The 21,501-nt window shown below is 44.9% G+C and overlaps 1 protein-coding gene across 1 annotated transcript in view; it reads right to left on the bottom strand.

Annotated features, from left to right (window-relative positions):
* The window catches only part of MREG (melanoregulin), a 56,363-nt gene that overhangs the window by 31,966 nt on the left and 2,896 nt on the right, over positions 1 to 21,501 (bottom strand). Inside the window, exon 2 of the mRNA XM_012651472.1 lies at positions 6,001 to 6,160. Coding sequence (XP_012506926.1) covers positions 6,001 to 6,160 — 160 coding nt within the window. The remainder of the gene's footprint in view (positions 1 to 6,000; positions 6,161 to 21,501) is intronic.

Raw genomic sequence — 21,501 nt, 5'->3', positions numbered from 1 at the left:
GATCTCCAAAAATGCTTTTATATTTTTTAAAGGGGAGGGTGAGCAAAAAATAGAAAGAAACATCACAGACAGATAAACAGAAGGTCTTCTGGTATAATCCAGTGGATTTTAGTATCCAGAATGGTGCAACAGCCTCAGGGACATGTTATAGGCAGTGCCCAACACAGGTTGATACAAACACCAAAATCGGTCACTCTGCGATTCAGCTGGTACAAGGTGAGCAATGATGAGCAAACACACGGACCAGAGTGTCTACTCGAGACAGGGAGCCAACATGCATTTAGGAACTTTGCCTTTGACCAAAAAGGTTCTACTGAAGCTTTTTCTAAACTCACTAGAGAAACTGGAGTAGTGTTTCAAGTCACACAGGTTTCTGGCTCACACAGACCTGAGCTGCGATTCCAATCCTCCCAGTCATTTCCTCCAACACCTTGTACCCCGATGACTGAAAGTCTTTAATCGTATGAGTCAAAATGCTTCCTTCATAAGGCTACTGTAAGAATTCAGTATTTGTCTGGAGAGCATGTAGCACGCTGCTTAGCATCCAGCATAATACTCAGTAACTATTATTACCTAGAAAACAGAGGGTAAGAATCCCTGATTCTCGGATCCTAATAACCTTTCATATACTCGCCAAATTCTCTAAACCCAAATAGTTACTAGCAAAGTAAAATAAAGAATAAATGCCTTCAATAATGCAGATAATCCAGACCTCGAAGAAGGAGGCCTTTGAAGGAATCCAGTATTATCTATAGAATTGCCTCAATTTTCCACTGTTATTTTGCTCCTCCAGGGTTGGTGTGAAACTTTCAGTCCTATTTCCAATGGTAGCCAATGTTCACCCACTTGCAGAGAAATCAGACGGCCCTGAAACACAGGGCCTTGTCCACGTCACGGAGACCTGCTGAGACAGTAATGCAGAGCCAGCCTGGAATATCCAGTTCTCTGAGTGTTTAGGATTCCGGGGCTGGTCCATGATCATGATGATGTTCAACTCCTGTTCCCCACCTTCACGCTCTCCCACCAGAGACTCCAATCAGCTCTGCTGTGTAGCCTCTTTCTGTATTCAAGACATGATCGGCTAAGCATGTAATCCAGCCCCTGGGAAGGCCTGTTGCTATTTTAAACATTTTATAGAAACTGTTTACAATGCCTAGCAGCACTCTGGCAGCAGGTGATCTTGATGCACAGGAAGAACAAACATACTGTACATTTATGGTTTTGCCTCTGCAGTTCTATTTTTTTCCTTTTATTTTCAGTTGACATGTAATAATTGTATGAAATATTGCCTCTGTAGTTTCAAAAAATAATATTTAGCTGTTCCCCAGGGCCCTGCAGAGGGTGGTTTTCACGGGATCACTCCAGCCACACAGGCATCTGGTGGTCATGTGGTGCCTGCTGATGAGAAAATCCTGCCTCTCCCAGTGATCAGTGGGCAGGCACTGGTCTTGAGAACTGCACGCATTCTGGAGCATGCAGTTACTCGGTAGCTATAAAAATGAGCACAGAATTTCTATCACTCATTATGCCAAATAAACATCACCTATTTTTGTACCAAAACAATGCTCGAAAGTGTTTATGGGAATAATCTGATATTTAGCATATATTTTCTTGATCAAAAGTTGTGAAAGCTTTTTTTTTTAGCAGAGTGAAAACATGGAAGGTACGTACAAATTCATAAAGGAATTGTTGCCGAACCATTGGAAGGGGCATCAAACAACACAGGTCAGAGAACACCAAACAAAGGGAAGAAGGGATGGAATGAAGCAGAATAAAACATTCTGGAGCTGTTATAATAAAACAGAAGCCTGGGGAATAGGTCTTACCCAGCTGGGAAAAGTGTGTTGTGCCTGGGAACATTTCCTGAAACGTGGTCACCGTCCTCAAACCAAACACTGCTCTCATCCCACTGACATGAAAATGCCTTTCATATGCATTGGTATCAACAAATCACAGAGACAGGCTCTGGGTAGACTTTGCTTATGCATTTTGAAATCTAAATTTCATCACACACAGTATCTGTTCCTCTATCACGATTTCCATCATGATACACATTACATTATACGTCTCTGCATTCATGAAGCCCAGATTCAAATCCTGGCTCCAAATTCCACAGCTGTGTGGCCGTGGATAAGTTGATTAAAATGGAAATAATAATGGTACCTACTTCACTGAGTTGTTAAGAGGACATAGTTAATATACGCAAAGTAGTTAGAACAGTGCTTGGCACTGTTTTAGTTATTGTAAATATCTTGGAGGATAAGATCACTCAGTATGATTACAATTATTACTAAATAAATAAATAAGCTACATCCATATATCATTAACAATTAAGCTTTTTAGAACAGAGTGTGTTATATAAAGTACAACTAGCTTAATGAGAATGAACATAAGGGTAATGATTTAGTTACATGATTTTGAGGTTGTTTACTATTTCTTAGTCAAACATAAAATACTTTATGGCATCATTCAAAGATAAAAGCAATAATTTTTCCACTACTTGGAGGTCTGCAAATGTATCATTCTTCCACTAAAAAGTCTTTTTTCCATCAGCTTTTTTTTTTCTTGGAGACAGGGTGTTGCCCTGTCGCCCAGGCTGGAGTGCAGTGGCACAATCGTAGCTTACTGCAGCCTCAAATTCCTGGGCTCGAGAGATTCTCCTGCCTTAACCTCCCAAGTAGCTAGGACTACAGGCACATGCCACCACACTGGCTAACTTTTTTTTTTTATTTTTCGTAGCAATAGGGTCTCACTATTGCTACTCAGGCTGGTCTCAAACTCTTGGTCTCAAGTGATCCTTCCACCTTGGCCTCCCAACGTGCTAGAATTACAAGCATGAGTCTCCATCAGCTCTTGAAGGTTTGTGTAAATGAAAGTGGATTCTGTCTATAAAATTTAAATAATGTTACTTTTTATATTTTTTTGACACTACAAGCTACTTGACACCTTTGTTTCATTATTTGCTCTCCTATATCCTTTCTTTTCTGACTTGTTTTCGATTTGGAACACCATAAATTTAGCCTTAACAAACCAGCTTCAGGTTTATATGGGAAAGTAGGGAGTACACACAGTTTTGAAGTTCTGAAGTATTTTTCATTACTCAGAGAATTCCAAATATGGACATTCCTAGGTCTTCTGTACTGTAGCTACACATGGAAAAACATTATGTTCAGTTTTCCTTAATACCTTGCTTAGCTTCTAAACTGTATCATACAAAAATATCTAGGGTTCCTTGTTCATTAGTACATAGAATTGGATTTTCTTTCAAAACGAAAATCCTTTGTTCTATTAAAATCTGTACCAATTTTATCCTGTGTGGAAAAGAAAACAAGCAATAGTAATAGATACAGAACTTGTTCAAACTTAAAACAACCTCCACTAGCTTCCCACCTTTACCTTCTAGACCATTTTTCAATCATCCCAGACAAAACAACAGTAATAAGTAGCAGTCATCCTCACTATAAATGTCCTTATGTATCAGTAGCCCATAAACATATTTTATCTAGCTGACACATTTTTAAATGTGAGTTATCATTTTAAAAACTGGACATTTGATATAAAAATTTGGATTTTCTGCTTCTTATTAAAAATCGCAAGTTCCCTCATTTGTAGGACCACATTCTCAACATGGCAAACGGTTATCTGGAGCTGAACAGCTGCTCCCCTTCGAGGCAGTGTGAGTTTCCAGTGCGAGTGAGTATGGGGGGAAGGGGTGCTCATCGTGCCCATTGATGTTACTGCCTAATCCCAGGAGGGATCTGAGATCGCAACCTCTGTTCTCCACCCTGAAGTGCTTTTCCTAGTTTGCTCCAAGGATGAAGTGCCATCATGATTCCAGCATTTTAAATCCACCTACTTCGATCCAACAGTTCTGCTCCTAAAGAAACTATGGAAGAGCAGACACGTACATATGGATGTCCACTGTAGCATTGCTTCTCACAGCAAATCAGCCTATCAGTAGGGGCTGGCTGAAGAAATAAGTGATGGCAAATCCCTGCAAGAAAACGCTAGAGAGTTCCCAAAAGCAATAGGGTACATCTAAGCATATCGAAATCGGAATATGTCCAAAATATATTAAGCAGAAAAAAGCAAAGCAGAGAAAATATGTAATCCATGATCTGATCTATGGGGAAAATGACTAGATATATTAATATATGCATGCAGTTCAAAATTTTAGAAGAAGATAGAAGCAACTTTTTTAACCATATTACTTTTATATTTAAAAGGAAGCACTATGAATAGGGATATTTCAAATCATTTCATAATAATTATCACCAGTCTTCATGTTATTTATTTGGTTGCCTGTCCTGGTAATAGAGTTCCTCCACAGTCAAGCTTGACTCCATTTCTTGGGCAAGGAGAAGAAAAAGCCTCTAGATGGCCCCTCACACCAGGCCCAAGGACCAGTCCAGAAAAGACACAAAGGGCCACTGTGGAAGCTGTGCTTACTGAGAGTGCTTTGGAGCTCATGTTGCCTCCCCTGCTCTCTTTTGAAAAGTAGAGAGAAGCAAGGCAGAAAGGCAGGCACTCCTCCGGGGAGAGCTCTCAGGCCCAGCTCCAAACGCCTTTTCAAGCCCCTTCCACATTTTCATGGGGCCCTAGTGTCAGAGAGAAAGAGAGAGAGAAAGAAAGATGCTATACATTATTTCCCTGTTGCTGTTACTGCTTTGGGCAGGATTGGGAAAAAAGAGGAAGAAAAGAAAAGAACTAGTTCCATTTACACCAGCAGAAACTCTAATTGGTCAACACAATACAAGAGTGTAAGAATTTGCTCTTCCCATTAAAGGAAAAACAAGGCCACGCATTCCACGTGCTCAGGAAGGATAGCCAAGGAGTGCTATTCTCGGCAGAGGCTTGGTCATTAGAGGGATGCTACACATCAACAGCCACCAAGGGACTCTCCAGCCCACCCTGCCCTGGGCCTCAAGGACCAGGGGCAACTATCAGCCCTTCCCCCACCCTGTGATTTCCCACCTCTATCCCTTCAAAGGCATCCAAGTCGCACCAGAATAAAAGGACCAGGACACACAGCACTTCTAGAAGTTATCACCTCCTGCTAGAATATGTTTTTTAGAGAAAATAGTTAGCAATTACTTAGCAAAAATCAAGAAACTTAGATAGGGAATAGAGGAGCCCCATGGGGCCATCCTTCCCACTACACACACCGGTACTTTTTCCAGAGCCAGAGCCTGGGGTGCTGTCTCCCTGCTCTTCTCCATGACTATCAAGTACAAAGAAGCATGTAGTGTGTATCCAACACATGCGTCCACTCAGAGCTAACTGATCAACACAGAAGCCAGAAAAGCTAGGTGGCATGATTTGGAAAATGATTCTTGTATTCTACATAGTACTCTAATACTACCTCCGAAAGAGAGGAGAAAAAACACAATCCTCTTGGCTGTTTTCTCTTAACTTATACAGTTCTCTCCTTTTTATATTCAGTGTTCTCATATCCATAACTTTGGATTTAGAGGCCTTACAAGGGTTCAAGCCTTATGACAAGACTGATCTTAAATATGGTGTATCCACTGCTGTCTGACCAATATGCACAATTTAAGAAGCTTTAAACAGGAAAAAAAAAAAAAAAAAACTAACTCAGGCCTCACAAATTCAGAATTAGTGATAACACAAAGCTCTCTCCACACTTCGGTCTGAATCATCTGACTGCAGCTTGCTAAACAACTGGAAGGCTTAGAGATGGACTGTTTAAGCCATTTAAGACACTAAACTAGCTTCACACCCTTCGACAGCATTGCCTTGCGTGTAATTTGAACCATTCAGGTAATAATTAGAAATGAGTCGTATCTGTGTACGAAGCAGGTCAATCAAGACTAGCTATAATTAGCAACTAGTGATAATAGATGCTGCTAAAATATCTGCTCTTCACTTCGAATATCTCGTCCTTCATTCTTTTTGTTATTTCGAGCTGGTCTTCTCCGGAATTGCCATTTTTCAGTACACGGCGCCATCTGCACACAGCGAGATGTCAAACGTGCTTACCTCTGAGTCTTTGGACTGCTGATTACGAATGACTATCAAATTGTACAGGATTCTGTCGTCATCTGCTTCCGTGTGGGACACATCATGGGGGATACTCCATAAATTCTTTTCATCATCTCTTGCCAGAGTTGCTCCGAATGAGGAATATGGATTGCCGTCACTATGGCATAAAAAAAGGGAGGATGAGGGGTTTTTGTTATAAAATGTTAATAACATAGGTATGCAACATACAATATAAAAATATATAATGTAGTCTATAAATACATATTTATATAAGAAAGGTCTGAATTGTCTTTAATAATTAAGCACACCACAATAGAACAGTGAAAATAAACCAAAAATAAATAAAGAAATGTTACTTTAAAAAGAGCAGAGAACAGAGGTACCTAGGCACCTGGGCAGAGGTAATCGCTACAGTTAAACATAAAATTCAGCACCGAGTTCCCCAGCAGCTAAGACAAAACAAGAAATCCAACGGGAAACAGAATTCTTATGTGATTAAAAGAAGAAAACAACACGAAGAAAAGAACTTTTTACTGGCTGTGATTTCAAGGAGGCACAGCAAACTTAGAGGAAAATGATATGTAATATCTATCAAATTTCTTACACCAAGAAAATTAAGTAAAAATATGCATATCCAAATATTTTCAATAAGCAATGCAAGATGCTGAGCATGAATTTCAGTGGTCCCGTTTTGGAAATCTATTTTATGATTTATCCTTCATAAGGTAGCACCTGTGTTTGGGCTCACGGAGGGGTCCATGACAGGGAAGCACATCTAGGACATGCCTGCACACAGCCCCACACAGCTTCTGTGGGAAGGGCAGGTAGGGCCATGCTGGCGCTATTTACCTCTAATAATATGTATGAAGCACTGACTACACGTTAATCACAGGGCTCAATAAAACTGTGAGCAAAACAGACGCGATTCCTGTCCTTGGACCTCAGTAGAGTCTCGTATGGGAAACACTTTAATGAACAATCACTGACTACATAATAAAAACTGAGATAAGCGCCATAAAGGGGGAGCTCAGGGAGCTGTGAGAGCACATGCGAGAGGCTGATAGAAAATCCTAGAGGAGGTGGGCATCAGAGAGGTGCTGTGACGAGGAGGTGCTTCAGCTTTAAGTTGAAAGACAGGAACAGAGTTGTAGGCAAAGGAAACGACACGCTTAGAGGCCAGGGTGGGATGAAATGGGGTGTGCGCCACTGGGCATTGGCCAGAGCAAGGAAGGGAAGCTGGGGCGGTAGCTTGGGGCTGGACACCCACGGCTTTGTGGGCTGTGTTTTCTACCATTCTTCTATTGTGGTCTATGTTCCTAAACGCACGGTGAGGCTGGGAAGGGTCTTGAGCAGGACCATGAGGTGACGCGAACAGTATTACATCTTTAAAGGCTTACATCTGGCTAGTGTGGAGAATGCATTACAGGGAGCAAGAGTAGATTGGGGGGATTCATTGAGATGCGGTTGAGGCAATTGGGGTGAGAAAGGACAGTATGAGGATGAGAATGATGGTGCGGAGCTGAAGACAAGTGCACTCTTCAGGACTATGGAAGCTACAGTCCAGGGGATTTGGGGGTGAACTAAGCGGGGATGTGGAGGACCACAAGGAGGTGGTGGCAGAAGTGAACGACCACTCTGGCTCTGGCTTATTTACCCGCATGATGACAGATGCCATGCTCAGAGGCGGAGCTGCGATGCCCCATGGCCACAGCTGGTGAACACACCTGCAGGTGTGCCATGAGGGCACAGAGGACAGGCAGAAGCAGACTGCACCGGGAAGGAGGGTAAGAGTGACAGCTGGGCTGACGGAAACGTTAAAACGTCAATGAACACCAGATACTCAGAAGTTGGCACCAAGGAAATCTCGCAACAGGAAGCAAAGTGCCAGTCACCAGGTTGGGGTTCAGCAGCAGGAACCTGTCCAGCAGGGGAGAGGCTCCAGTGCTGGTGATGGGGTACAGGTCAGGCTGCCAACCATGGCCTCAGATTTGTGAAGACAATCAGGGCCCACTTGTAAAACTTGGGGTGAAAAGTGGGGGCAGGGTGCTGCAACCACAGCTGACAAGAGGCCAGCTACCTGCATCCACACAGGATTAGAGACTGGATGCTCAACAGTGCTCCTCGAATCCCTCCGGCTGTGGGTCAGAGGTGTAGGGTCTGGGACTGGGCAGAGTAATCAGTCTTATGGAGAAAGGAGCGACCTATGGAAAATGAGACCCGGCTCAGCCACACTCTTCTGAGAACCGCATCATTTTCACTCGGGCTGACTGACACCATACAGGCTGGAATAGAGACAGCCCCACAGGCTGGCTCTTAAGAATGATGAGCTAAGGCCGGGCATGGTGGCTCACACTTGTAATCCTAGCACTCTGGGAGGCAGAGGCGGGAGGATCCCTTGAGCCCAGGAGTTTGAGGTTGCTGTGAGCTGTGATGACGCCACAGCACTCTATCCAGGGTGACAGAGTGAGACTCTGTCTCAAAAAAAAAAAAAAAAAGAATGATAAGCCAGTGAAAGAGCAGGCAAATGATGCCGTGGTGCCCAGCCCATGCAGGCAGTACTGAGCATGCCATATTCATCCATTATTCTGCTGTTTGTTTACTCAACAAACATGGGATGGATGCCTGCTGAATACTGAGCACTGGGCTGGGTGCTTTGGGGACGTGAAGATAAATAGGACATCCTCTCGGCCTCCAACATGACTACGATGCAATGACGTAAGTACAACTTTTTTATTAATAAAAGTACACAGAATGTTGGAGGGGCAGAGAGGAAGAAGTGGTAAATTTTGTGGGATGAGAAGGAAGTTCAGGAAGGGTTTCATGGAGAGACAACATCTAGCCTGACCTGAGGACTTCACGGGCTTTCTCTGGGAAGAGAAGTGAGGGGTCGTCTCGAGCAGGAGCAGCGTGCGGCGGCTCCAAGGGCCCACAGGCTGGGGACCCCAAGTATTCCTGCCTGATGACAGCACGTGGTGCACAGAGCAAGGGAAATGGGGGGACATGAAGAAGAAAAGGTAGTTTGGGGACAGACCAAAGATAGTGCCAGAGTCCAGGCTTCATTCTGTGAACTGTGATGAGCTGTCAAAGGGATTTTGAGCCTTGTCAGGTCTGGCCTTTACAGAAACAACTCTGGATGAAGAGGGAGCAAGGAGATGGTTTAGGAGGTTGTTAAGTCAATTGTCACATGAGAGCAGGTGTGGTTTGCACGCCATGCTCCTTGAGGTCTCAGGGCCATGGCGGGGCAGGAGTGGAGGAGATGGGCTGTCCTGGCTGGAGAAAGGAAGAAGCCCACAAACTAACCACAGCCAGAGCAGCTGCTCTACGACCATCTTCTTTCTTAGAGCTACAGGGAAGATTCTTCAGGCATAGGAGAGGTGGGGATCTATTGCTAAACAAATAGATACATAATTGTAAATGTCTCAGAATAGTGATTAGGATGAAAGAAAGCAAGACTGAGAGCCAGGGAAATAGCGGTGAGAGTGGAAGAGTGAGGCCCGACTCCAGCAGGACCTATTCCTGGGGGCGGCATGGAGGTGCCAAAGAGAGGGCTCAAAGACCATCTGTGAGGGTGACGCCTTTAACTGGGACATGTGGGGTGGAAACCAAGGCTGACCTTTCAGCTTGCAGGACGTTCAGGGAAATGCCAGGGATCTGGGCTTAGGGGCAAAGACGGGGCAGAGATCCAGATGTGGAGAAAAGGACATGCATTTCATGGCACCATGGGTGCCCATCAGATCAGGGGCACAGACTGAGACCCAGGAGTGAGGAAAGACCTTAGGGGAACAGGAGAGTGGAGAGAACAGGTGAGTCAAGTGGACAGCAGGTGGACACCGGAGGGGTGTCAATAAGATGAAGGACACAGACTCCAATTCCTTTTTGCAGCCAATGATAAACCACCACTGTATCATATAATACATTCAGCGCCTAAACCAAGGGTGCCACATCCTCTCCCTGGTGTTATACAATCACCCGAGGTGGGAAGGGTGGGTGTCATTAGCCCACCTTGCAGATAGGGACAAGCTGCGTGGCTTCTCCTGGGCCAGGCAGCCAGCTGACAGTCCTCCCTGCACGAGGTCCCTGATGGTGAGTCTCGGAGCACCCATGTGTCATTCCACTCGATACCCAAATGCCCTGCCTGGGATGCACCACGGTGAGCTCGGATAACGACCATGTGTGTGGATGCTCCCTGTGCAAACCAGCAGATGCCCCAGCTTCTCGCAGACACAGCACCCTCCACCCGACCGGGGGCACAGCTTCCACCAGCAGCTGTGACCATGACTGCTGACATGGCAGATGCTCCTTGGGGACAATGAAACCCTAGTACTTTCCTGACACCAGGCTTTCATCTTTCCCCACATTTGTTTCATTTTTATAAGTCTTGTCTCCTCGACGGGTTGGTAAGTTGCTGGAAGGCAAGGATCATACCCAGCATTTCTTCCCCTCCCCAGATCACCACGCAGGGTCTGGCACGGAGCAGTTGCTTTAAAAGTACTTGTTGAGTGGAAGAAACTGTGCTGTGATCCCAATCTGCCGAAGGAAACCCAGACATAACTCATTGTCACCACTTTTAAAAATTTCCCTAAAGAAGGAGGTTTAGAAATGAGCCAGTATCTACCTGAATAATCAGTAAAAGTAAGATTTGACCATCAATAATCTAGCCACTTTTTGCTTTACTAAACCACAATTTCTTTTCCTGTTCTGAGAAGGTTATCATATTTGAGAAGATTTTCCTGTTTTGAGAAGCTGTCTCCCTGGCCAGTCCCCCAACCTCTCACAACCTCTGTCTCTCTTTCTCTGTCTCTATCTCTATCTCTCCTCTCTCCAGCTGTCTTTATCTCTGTCTCTCTTGCTCTCCTATCTCCTCTCTCTAGCTATCTCTGTATCTCTCTGTCTCTCTCTGCTCTCTCTCTCCCTCTCCCCGCTCCCTCAAACACACACACACACACACACACACACACACACACACACACACACACACACACATGCTTCCAGCCAATGTAAAACACTAGCCACTAGTGCATCCTTAATCTACAAACTGGAGTGAAGCTCTACAGGAAGGTCGCTCCCCGGCCTGTTTAGAAGCGCTCATGTCTCTAGACAGGTAAGTGCCCCCAGAGTTCTCCCCACATCCAGCCTGCCCTAATTAGCTATGGTATTCCGCTGGTGTCCTCTGACGACCCTCCAACTCTGCCTCTGATGAGCCTCACTGATACTCAGGGGACCATAAAACAGGGACAAGAACCAACTGCTCCGGCCTGCAAGAGCAGTGCCTCCCAGCAGCAGGGTTTTGCTACAAGCTCGTGGGCCTCCCGGCACGGTCTGACCCACTTGTCACTACGGGGCAGCCTCCCGCCTGCAGCCTCCCTTCCCCCAGGACCTTGCTCCCACCAGGGTCTTCTCACTCAGTACTCACAAGTCAGGTTTCATCGGGGCACAGGAAAGGTGGGTTCTACTATTAAAGTAAAAAACTAAGAATTTTTTCAAAATACTGGTCAAGGGGAAAATGCAGGAGGGTTGTGAGCTCACTCAGCAGCATCGGTGGTACCCGTGACAGCCACTAGGCCCTGCAACCCGGGTCCTGCACTGCCCCCACCCCAGCCTGCTCTCACTCCTGCTCTGCCACCCAGTCAGGACACCAGCCACTTTGGTTTAAAACTTTGGACCCTTCAGGCGGAGAGACCAGGACAGAGAAAAGCCTGCAGCAAGCAGCCTGTGGAGAAGCAGCTTGGGCACCTCCATGTATCCCCGACCATGAAAGGGCGTGTAAAGAGAATTCAGTGCAAAGGCCCTGAGGTCTGGGCTGGAGAAGCCCTGGGAGGAGGGAGGGAGGAAGAGGCTGCAAGTTGGGAGCTTCTCTTTCTCTCCCTCCCCCATATAATGATTCCTAAAAGGTTCTAAGGAAAGCGAGAGTGACTGTTTTGCCCCTGGCCACCATCTGCTGCTGATGAATATTTTATGAACTTCAGGCATTTGAGAAGTGGCTCTGATGTTACATGCTAAGCAGAAGCTGCTTTTACTCTCAAATGGTAGGGTGAGAAAAGTCTCAGATTTCACTGCTAATCCCACCCAGGGGCACAAGACCCAGTTGATCTGGAGTCTTTAATTTCAACGTGATCTATAGCAAAAAGGAGACTCAAGGTTTGGAAGTACTAACCTCTGTGCCTGGGGATGTGGTTGCAAAGCGCTAGTGGGCATCATAGCTATTCACCAAGAGGTCCCCGGGATTCCTCACTGCCAACAAGGCCTGCACGTAAAAGATTTCGGGAGGCCCCACTAAATGCTGTGCACAAAGCCTGGCTGCTGGCACTCGCAGTTCCTGTGGCTTTACTGCTGTCCCACAGGCCGTGTGTCACCTTAAGACAGAAGCTCTGAAAAATCTCCAGTAAACAGTAACCCAAGGTCTAGGAAAACAGACCTCAGAGGCTGTTCCAGCCCCTTGACTGCTCAAGGCCTCTTTGTCTGACTCCCCACTACAGCCCCCTGGCTTCCAGACCTTCCCCGTCCCTGGGAAAGAGCAGGTGAAACAAAGACCTTTTCCCTCTCCATCCTTGCCTTCCTTCCCTCCTTCCTGCCTGCCTGCCTCCTGTCCTTCTCCCTCCCTCCTTTCCTCTTCTCCTTTCCTCTTTCTTTCTTTCCCTCTCTTCTTTCTTCCTTCCCCCTCCTTCTCCTTTCTTTCTCCCTGTCCCCTTTTTCTTTCTCTCTCCTCTCCCTTTCCTTCTCTCTCTCTCCTTCCTTCCTTCTTTCGTTCTTTCTCTCTTTACTGCTTCCAGGACAGACACTCTGGCTCCTGTCCCTTACCTGGTTGATCCAATGTTTAAACATTCCTTATCCCCCAGTTTCAACAGTGTGCTGTTCATTCTGGAGCTTCTCTTAGCACTTAACCTGTAGGCTCATGACTCCTTCAGCATCAGAGATACGCCTACCTCGACGTGAAGGACGAAGAGCACAGGGCAGCCCTCTCTGGCTCACACCCCTCTCTGACCTGCTCCTACCTTTTCAGCTTCCCACCCTCAGGGTTGAGGCAGAGCCCCGTGCGATCCTGTCCCATCATCTGAACTCTGCTCCCAAGGCTTGAAGAGGGTCCTGATGGGTGCCCTGTGAGGCAGACGGGGCAGCCATGGCTTTTATCTTGTCCAACTGAGAAAAAGCTGGGCTCAGGAAGATGAGACTCGGTCCTTGGTCTCTTCCCTGCTTACACTCACTCCTGGTGGTTTCATCCAGTCTTGTGTCTTTCGATATCGACATGAGGAAGATTCCCAAACGCATACCTGTCTCCCTGGCTCAGACTTCTCTCCCAAATTTCAGACTTTCCATCTCCGCTTGGATGTCTAACAGACCATACAAGCTCCAGGTGGTCCCAACGGAGCACCTGATCTTCCCACTAACCTCAACCACCAGCAGGCTCCCTGCTCAGATGACGGCCACGCCACCTCTCCCATCACTCGGGCCAAGACCCTGGAAGTCAGCCCCAACTCCCTCTCCCCTGCACTCTATCCATCAGAAAATCCTATCTGCTCTATGTTCTAAACATATCCACCTCTACCACCACACCCGGAGCCAAGGTTTCTCATGTGTTGCACAAGAATTCCTGTAATTTTTTTTCACTTTTCTACTTCTTTCTCCTGTTGCCTCCCACCAATTCTATTCTTAACACAACAGCCAAAGTGGTTCTTCTAATGTGTAAATCAGATCATGTCATCCCTCAGCTCAAAACCCTCCCGTGGCTCCCATTTGACCTTGAGTACAAGCCAAAGTCCTGCAGTGGTCCACAGGCCGGCCGTGACACCCCGGCCACTCTGGCCTCTCTGCTGTTCCCTGAGCCCACCAGTCACACCCTGACCTCAGAGTGTGAGCCCTGCACCGGCCGACCCATATGCCTATAATGTTTCCTCCAGATATCTATTTGCCTCACTCCTTCCCATCCTTCAAAGCTTTCTTTAAACACCACCTCCTCACTGAGGCCTGCCCTGACCAATCTACTTACAATTGCAAACATGCCCCCTTCCCTGCTCTACCTTTTCTGTTTCCTATACAGCCATTTATCTCCTGGCATACTTACTATGTTTACTGTTTATTGTGCCCCTACCCCCAACACCACCACTAGGATAGAAGCCCCATGAGGACAGGGATCTGTATCTGTTGTGCTCAGTGATCTATTTCAAGGGCTTAGAGCAGTGCCTGGCACACAGTGGGTGATCAATAAGTGTTTGCTGAATGAACTCGTTTTCCCAAGTTCACAGGGCTCTGAACTGTAGAGATGAGGCTGGAATCTCTGTCTTTGGACTCATAGACAAGCTCTTAACATTTCCAGCTGTTTAAATGTGTGAAGGTCGGGCGTGCGGTCTTGTGGGAGGAAGCAGATGATGGGCACGTCGGCTCATGCCAGATGACGATCAGGACTATGAAGAAACGCACAGTGAATAAGGGAGAGGGGTCAGGGAAGAACTTACTGCTACACTGGCTTCAAGCAGAGATCTGAGAAAAGTAAGGGAGCTATCCATGCAGGTAACCAGAGGAAGAATATTCTAGGTATGGAGGACAGGAAGCACAAAGGCCCTGAGATAGGGGTGTGTTTGGTGCATCTGAGGGACCAGGTGGAGGCCAGTATGGCTGAAGGATGAACCATTAATTTCTCCTCCTGCGCTGACTTTGAAGTCTAAATCATGCCAAATAGCTCCCAACTGGAAACCACCCAACAGTCCACCAGCAGTAGGGTGGGTGAACAAAATGGAATATACTACAAAGCAATAAAAGAACTAAGCTACACATGGCAACATGGATGAATCTCACCAAGTGGGGCAAACAAAGTGAGTCATATGAGAACATACAGTTTGATCTCATTTATGTGAAGTTAAAAGCAGGCAAAACTAAAGTACATCTTTAAGGTGCATACATACGTGGTAAAGCTGGAGAGAAAAACAAGGAAATGACTATCACAAAGGTCTATATGTGATCAGGAAGCAGATAAGGGGCTGGCAATAGCTACCTCTTGCCCTGGGAGGTGGTTACAGGAGTATTCACTTTACACTTGTTCTTTACACAGTACGTACTTCTGTATGTTTGTTGTCTGTGATAGCACACATACAAACACAGGTTTTCAGAAGTTTTTTTTTTTTTTTTTTTTAAGGCTAAGTAAGAAGTAATTCAGGACACTGTCAAACATTTCAGGGGCTCTTTAAGATATACACACTGTCTTTGGATACACACTGTCTCACCAAAATTATTTTCTAAAGGGGCACAAAAGCATAGAGTACATGGTATATACTGGGCACAAAACAAACATTTATTAACCAGACTAAAAAGGACTTCAGTCATTAACAGAATATACTATTTTACCCAACACTTAAGCAGAACTTTTTAAACAAAGGTGCAGTGATACAATCACTTCAAGCTATCTAGAGAATAAAAAGTTTCAGGAAACCTAGATCACATGAGGTGTAAGAGAAAGAAATTTCATCTTCTAGGGAACTTCCAGTGTCACTAAGACTGACTAATGCAAGTCACAAAAAGAGAACAGGGATACTGTGGGTTGCCTGAGAAGAAAACCTTTAAAAGTCATCCTTGTGACTTTTGAACAGTTGACTTCCTATCAAGCACTCAGCTTCTACTGTTGGGCCTGAGGCCCTGTTCGAGGAACAGCACCCATGGCCCTCTGACCCTCCCCCATCTCCTCTGTCTTTCAAGAAGGAAAAAGTGCCAAGCGTGGAAGGGGATTCTTTCAGCAAGGGGCACCTTCCTACAGTAAAAGCCCTTTGTGTCCCTGTGTCTGGCCCCAGGGCTACCGGCTTTGTAGACTGCAGGTTTCTGCAGGGATGAGGTGTGCCAACTCCACCCAATCTGCTCAGAGACCTGGCTCCAGGAAACCCAACGGCATGTTGTGGGGGAAAAGTCAGGCCATCTGGGCCCCAGTCTGAGAGATGTCACTGACACTAACACATTCACCAACATTTTTTAAGAGCCCTTCCAAAGATAGAAGATGATTTGATCAGCTCAAAGGTCATGTGAGTCCACACTGAAATGAAAAACTCCACAAATGTAAAAGATTATTGTACTTCTAGAGCTGGTGGTGATCCCCTTTTAAATGTTGCGAGCCCTCCCTTACCCCCATCCTTCTTTCCCACTGGCACCTGGTTTCTCCAGCCTCAATACAGGAAAATGTGTTTCTTCAGAAAGTCTCATACTTCAAACACATTCTAGCACACGGCACATAATCGGCTAGTTACACACGTCTCTGTGTGCTAGAAGGGCTCTGCTCGTTCCACGGCATCGAAATATAACAGGATGTGAATCCCAGCTCAGCCATGTGTGTCTTTGAGCAAGTTACTCAACTTCTCTGTGCCTCAGTTTCTTCAACTGCCTAGTGGGGATTACGGATGCAATTACAGTCAACCCTCATTATTCGCAGATTCTGCACTTGCAAATTCTCCCACGCACTAAGATTTACCTGTAACCTCAAAATCAATACTAGTGATGTTTTCAAGGTCATTCGTGAAAATGCACAGGGTGGCAAAAAATCTAGAGCTGCCTAAGGTGCACATGCGCAGCCAAGGTCAAACTGGCAGCGCTCTGCCTTCCTGGTTCCGCTCTCGGACTGGAAACAGGTGTCCTTTTTATGGCCTATTTGGTGTCACTTTTTTTTTTTTGCTTTTTTGTGCCTTTTGGTTGATGATCTCACTCCTTAGTCTGTCCGCCAGGCATAGTGCTGAAGTGCTAAAATACATGTTAAGTAGATAGGCTGCGTTCAGACGTGAAATACAGTGCTGTTGGCCATTGTGAGGTCGATGTTAGTGAATCAACAATATACTATATTAAATAAGGTGTCTTTAAGCAGAAACACAAAAAACAAGGTTATATATTGGTCAGTTGTCAGAAATCTAATCCTGCAATCGGCTTGCAGGAGGCTAACCCTGTATGTCCTCTAGGAACACTGGTTCAGTATTCACTAATTAAGTGTTCGAGGTGGCTTTATAGGACATAACTACCACAAACAACAAGTATCGGCTGTACCAAATAGGGTTAGGGTGAGGATCTCACTAACAGATATAAAGCACTTACAACAGTGCCTCACACACCATAAGCACTAAGTCCAACTTGCCAAGGATCAGGAGCACAAATTGTCAGAGACGCTCTCTCTCCTCCTCAATCTCAGTCTCTCCCCTATGCAGTGCGACCCAAACTAAACCATTTCTTTACAGGCTGTGGGCCATGGAGGGAACTTCAATTCTGTTTTGAATGTGGCCCACATCCACAGGCCCAGATCAGCTCCTCTTTAGAACAACCCCTTGTGTGGGCACAAAACAATCATTTAGAGCAAACTGAGATTTTATTTCACTTGTCCCTAATACGATTTCAGATACTAGAAAACTGAAACACTGACATCCATTCTCCATTCATTGCCTGCAGATAAGGGCATCGATTCTGCTATGAACGGCAGCTGAGGGTGGGCATCCAGACGAACAGGCAGCAAAACAGATTTGGAAACTCATGATATGGTCCACTTGGGTGGCTTAAGAGAGTGCCACGAATAAAAACCCAGCCATGGTTGCTAATTCTCTCCATTTCTGCTTTTGCTTTTGAACAACCAGACAGTCATGATGGTGCTTATCAGTTATTAACAGCCCATAAAAATTAAAGATTAACAATTATATGTCCCTGAGAAAGTTCAAAGTAATCCTTGTGAAAGATGCTTTAGCGCATGACGTGCACAGAGCAGCTGGCTCTTTCACATTCCAATTTGTTGTGGCAGCCCTGGGAAACTACTAATACATACCCTAAATGTTCCTTTTAATGAGTAACGTGAAATCTTCGACCACAAAATCACTATTTTATAGACGAATGATCAACGATCTAGCCATTCTAAAACAATCCATGGCATTATTATCCTCTTCTCAATACATCCTGGCTTCTTGTTGTTCTGATCACTATTGAGAAATGGTGTAGGGGGGGGTGGCATACAGCACCCCAAATCTTACAGAGATGGTTGATAAGGTGACTCTTACATGACTCAGCCCTAAAATTGGGATAAAGGAGAGAAAACAGTGAGTATACAACTCAAAGACTGAGTAAGATCTTTGGCTTTCTTTGGGATGGAGGCCTGCATTAGGGTCAGGCCTGTGTGCTTTCTCCAGGCCCAGACTTGTTCTTAAGCTTGCCTGCATAAAAAATGCCAACGCAACTCTTTCCTGGTAAGGCAGCCCTGGACAGCTGAAGAGTTGGGCAAAAGGTCAGGGTTCACTTTTCCTGGGTCTTCAGGCTCCTTCCCAGTACTGCAGACAGCATCACTGTGCCTGCATTCCATGGTAGGGCAAACAGAATGTCAGCTGACACAGTGCACAGAAAGAGGATGGGGGAGCCTGGAACGGCTCTCCAAGATCACAATTAAAGTAGGATCTCCCCATTTTACAGAAGAAGAAACTAAGGTCCAAGGAAGTTAAGAGACTTGCCCAGAATTTCACACCTGGATAATAGCTGGGGCTGGGACTCTGGTCTCCTAACTCCCACTGGACTTGGCTTACAGAGCCAGGTTGCTTCCATATCTAGATGGAAGAATTAATAATAAGGAAGGACTTGGAAAAAGGGAAGGAGAAAGGGGCTAGAATGGGCAGGGCTAAGGCTAGTGATACCCAATGATTTCTAGCATATAAATATAAGTTACTTTTGGAAAATATTTGGTATTTTTCTGAATTTTCTGCAATGCAAGTCAAGGACTTTGAAGTCAGACAGACACTAATTCAAATTCCGATTCTCCTACTTTTAGCTGTGACTTTGAATTATTTAAATTCTATTTTTTTTTTTTTTTTTTTTTTGAGTCAGGGTCTCACTTGTTGCCCAGGCTGGAGTGCAGTGGCGCAATCATAGCTCCCTACAACCTTGAACTCCTGGGCTCAAGCAATCCTGCCTCAGCCTCTCCAGTAGTTGAAACAACAGGCATGTGCAACCACACCTAGCTATTTTTTTTTAATTTTTTATAAAGACAAGGTCTCACTTTGTTGCACAGGCTGGTCTTGAACTCCTGGCCTCAAGCAATCCACTCACCTCAGCCTCCCGAAGTGCTAGGATTATAGGCGTGAGCCACCCCACCCAGCCTGGATTACTTAAATTCTTTAAGCCCTGACTTCCTTCTCTATAAATGGAAATAACTAACACCTATCTCATTTGGTCATAGTGACTATTAAATGACGATGCATGTACAGAAATCTTACTTATGCAAGAGCCGACATGCAGTACGCACCACGTTTAAGAATGCTGAACAGATTCACTACAGAGGTCGCCTCTGGCGGTGGGAGCAGGATGAAGCTATGGAAGGATGTGTTGGGGCTCCTTTCTATTGTGAATATTTTCCTTCTTACAGTGGGCGCTGGATATATTGCTATTTGCTTTGTTATTCTTCGTAATGTTTTGTTGAAATATATGTTTAAAAACGTACACATAGGAAGCAATTAATAAATGAACAGTTGTTACAATTATTATTAATCAAAAAGTAGTTCTTATTCCATGCAAAGCACTGTGCTGGGCACCACAGGGAGAAGTAAAGTGAGTAACAGTCCACCCGCTCCAATCCAGACTAGAACCTCTGGTGTCGCTGGGATGACAGCACCCACCTTCACACTGTAATGCCAGGCAGGATGCAGTAAGTGACCTGAGGGGTAAAAAGAAAGAAAAGAGACACTCTAACTTCTTAGACTTTCTAAGGCTTCATCAGAAAGCTGGTGACTGAAACTGAGCAGAGTTTTTAAGGTGTAAGAAGCAAACAAAAAGGTGTCCCCACTAACAATTATGGCACCAGAGGACAGACCAGCATGATTAGGTCGGTCACAGACAAAGCGACTAGAGAATGCAAAATCTGAGAAGCCAGGGGAGGAGGAAATGAAAAGGAAAGGACAAATGGTCTGCACAGAGGTACTCCACGTCCACAGAGAAAAGAACATCCAATTTCTTTCTCTTGTAACTTTTAAGAGAGCAATTTTCATGTAATTATACAAGGGGGCAGAAACCAGATTTCAGTGCCTAGCAAACAGTAAGAGCCTAATAACTACTCTCTTAATAAATGGATGCTATCTAAATGGGCTCGCCCCCGGAAAGAGGTCAGCAATCCCTCAATCCCACCTCAAATGTAAGCTTTTAAAGCTGTGCTTCTCAAAGGGTGTCCCCAGAACAACTGCTACAAAACCACCTGGCATATTTATTAAAATGCAGAGTCCCAAGCCCCTCCCCAGATCCAGTCAGTCACAGTATTTGGGAAGGGGTCCCCGCAGCAGCATTTTAAGCAAGGCCACCAGGTGACTCTAGGGCAAAAAAACGATGCTGAAGAAGGAGGTGGAGGTATAGTTGCCTATTCGTTAAAGATGTTTGTTCATGACACAAAGGACAGCAGAGAACAGCAGTTGAAGGGCATGGCAATATCAAGATGAATTTTTAGTCAGGAGATTTACTCAGCAGATTTCTAGAGAAAGAAGAAAGAAAGAAAAAAAAAAACTAGTAGGACAGCGAGAAAATACAGATACAAATCAGAGAAGGCACAGGCATTCCCCTTCAGGTACAAGGTTCCCAAAAAAGCAGAAGGACCAAGGTCAAAGACATAAGCAGCATTACCAGACTAGCAAACAAGCTGAGACCAAGAGCTGTTTTTCCTGAACTAACAAGAGTCCCTGGTGAGTTTTGGAAAAGGATTGGAGATGATCATGCACACAGAGGACAAATGTCATGTCCCCTGACCCTATCTCATCCGGGCACTGTTGCCTTGGGGAGTAAAATAAAACTTTAAAACCCATTCTTGTGGACAGTAAATAATTTGGCTTAGGAAAAAGAGATGTATGAAAAAAAACTTTTTTAGAGATTAAAAACAATGACATAAAGGATCATAAATAAAAATAATAATTCAGTCCATCTGCCCATATGATTTCACCACATCAAGATTTCAAACCAGTCACTTTAGGAAATAGTATGGCAGTTTCTCAAAAAAATTAAATATACAGTTACCATATGACCCAGCAATGCCACTCCTAAGTATTTACCCCAAGGGAACTGAAAACAGACATCTACACAGAAACCTATATGTACATGAATGATCAAAGCGGCACTATTCCTAATAGCCAAAAAGTGGAAACAACCCAAATGTCGATCAGCTGATGAATGGATAAACAAAATGCGATGTATTCATCCAATGGAATATTTACTACTCAGCCATAAAAATGAATGAAGTGCTGATACATGCTAAAACACGATGAACCTTGACAACATTATGCTAAGTGAAAGAAGCCAGACACAAAAGGCCACATACTGTATGATTCCATTTATATATAATGTCCAGAATAGAGCCAGAAAGTAGATTAGTGGTTGCCTGAGCAGGCGGTGGGAGGGGGAAGAGTGACTGCCAATGGGTATGTTGTTTCTTTTGGGGGTGATGAAAAATTAGACAGTGGTGATGGTTGCACAGCTTGTCAAGATACTAAAAACTACTTAATTGCATACTTTTGAAAAAATTAAAAATAAATTTTA

This window comes from Propithecus coquereli, unplaced genomic scaffold (assembly GCF_000956105.1).
Source record: "Propithecus coquereli isolate 6110/MARCELLA unplaced genomic scaffold, Pcoq_1.0 Scaffold357, whole genome shotgun sequence".
Taxonomy (NCBI): Eukaryota; Metazoa; Chordata; class Mammalia; order Primates; family Indriidae; genus Propithecus; species Propithecus coquereli.
This window is presented reverse-complemented; position numbering and strand designations above follow the sequence as displayed.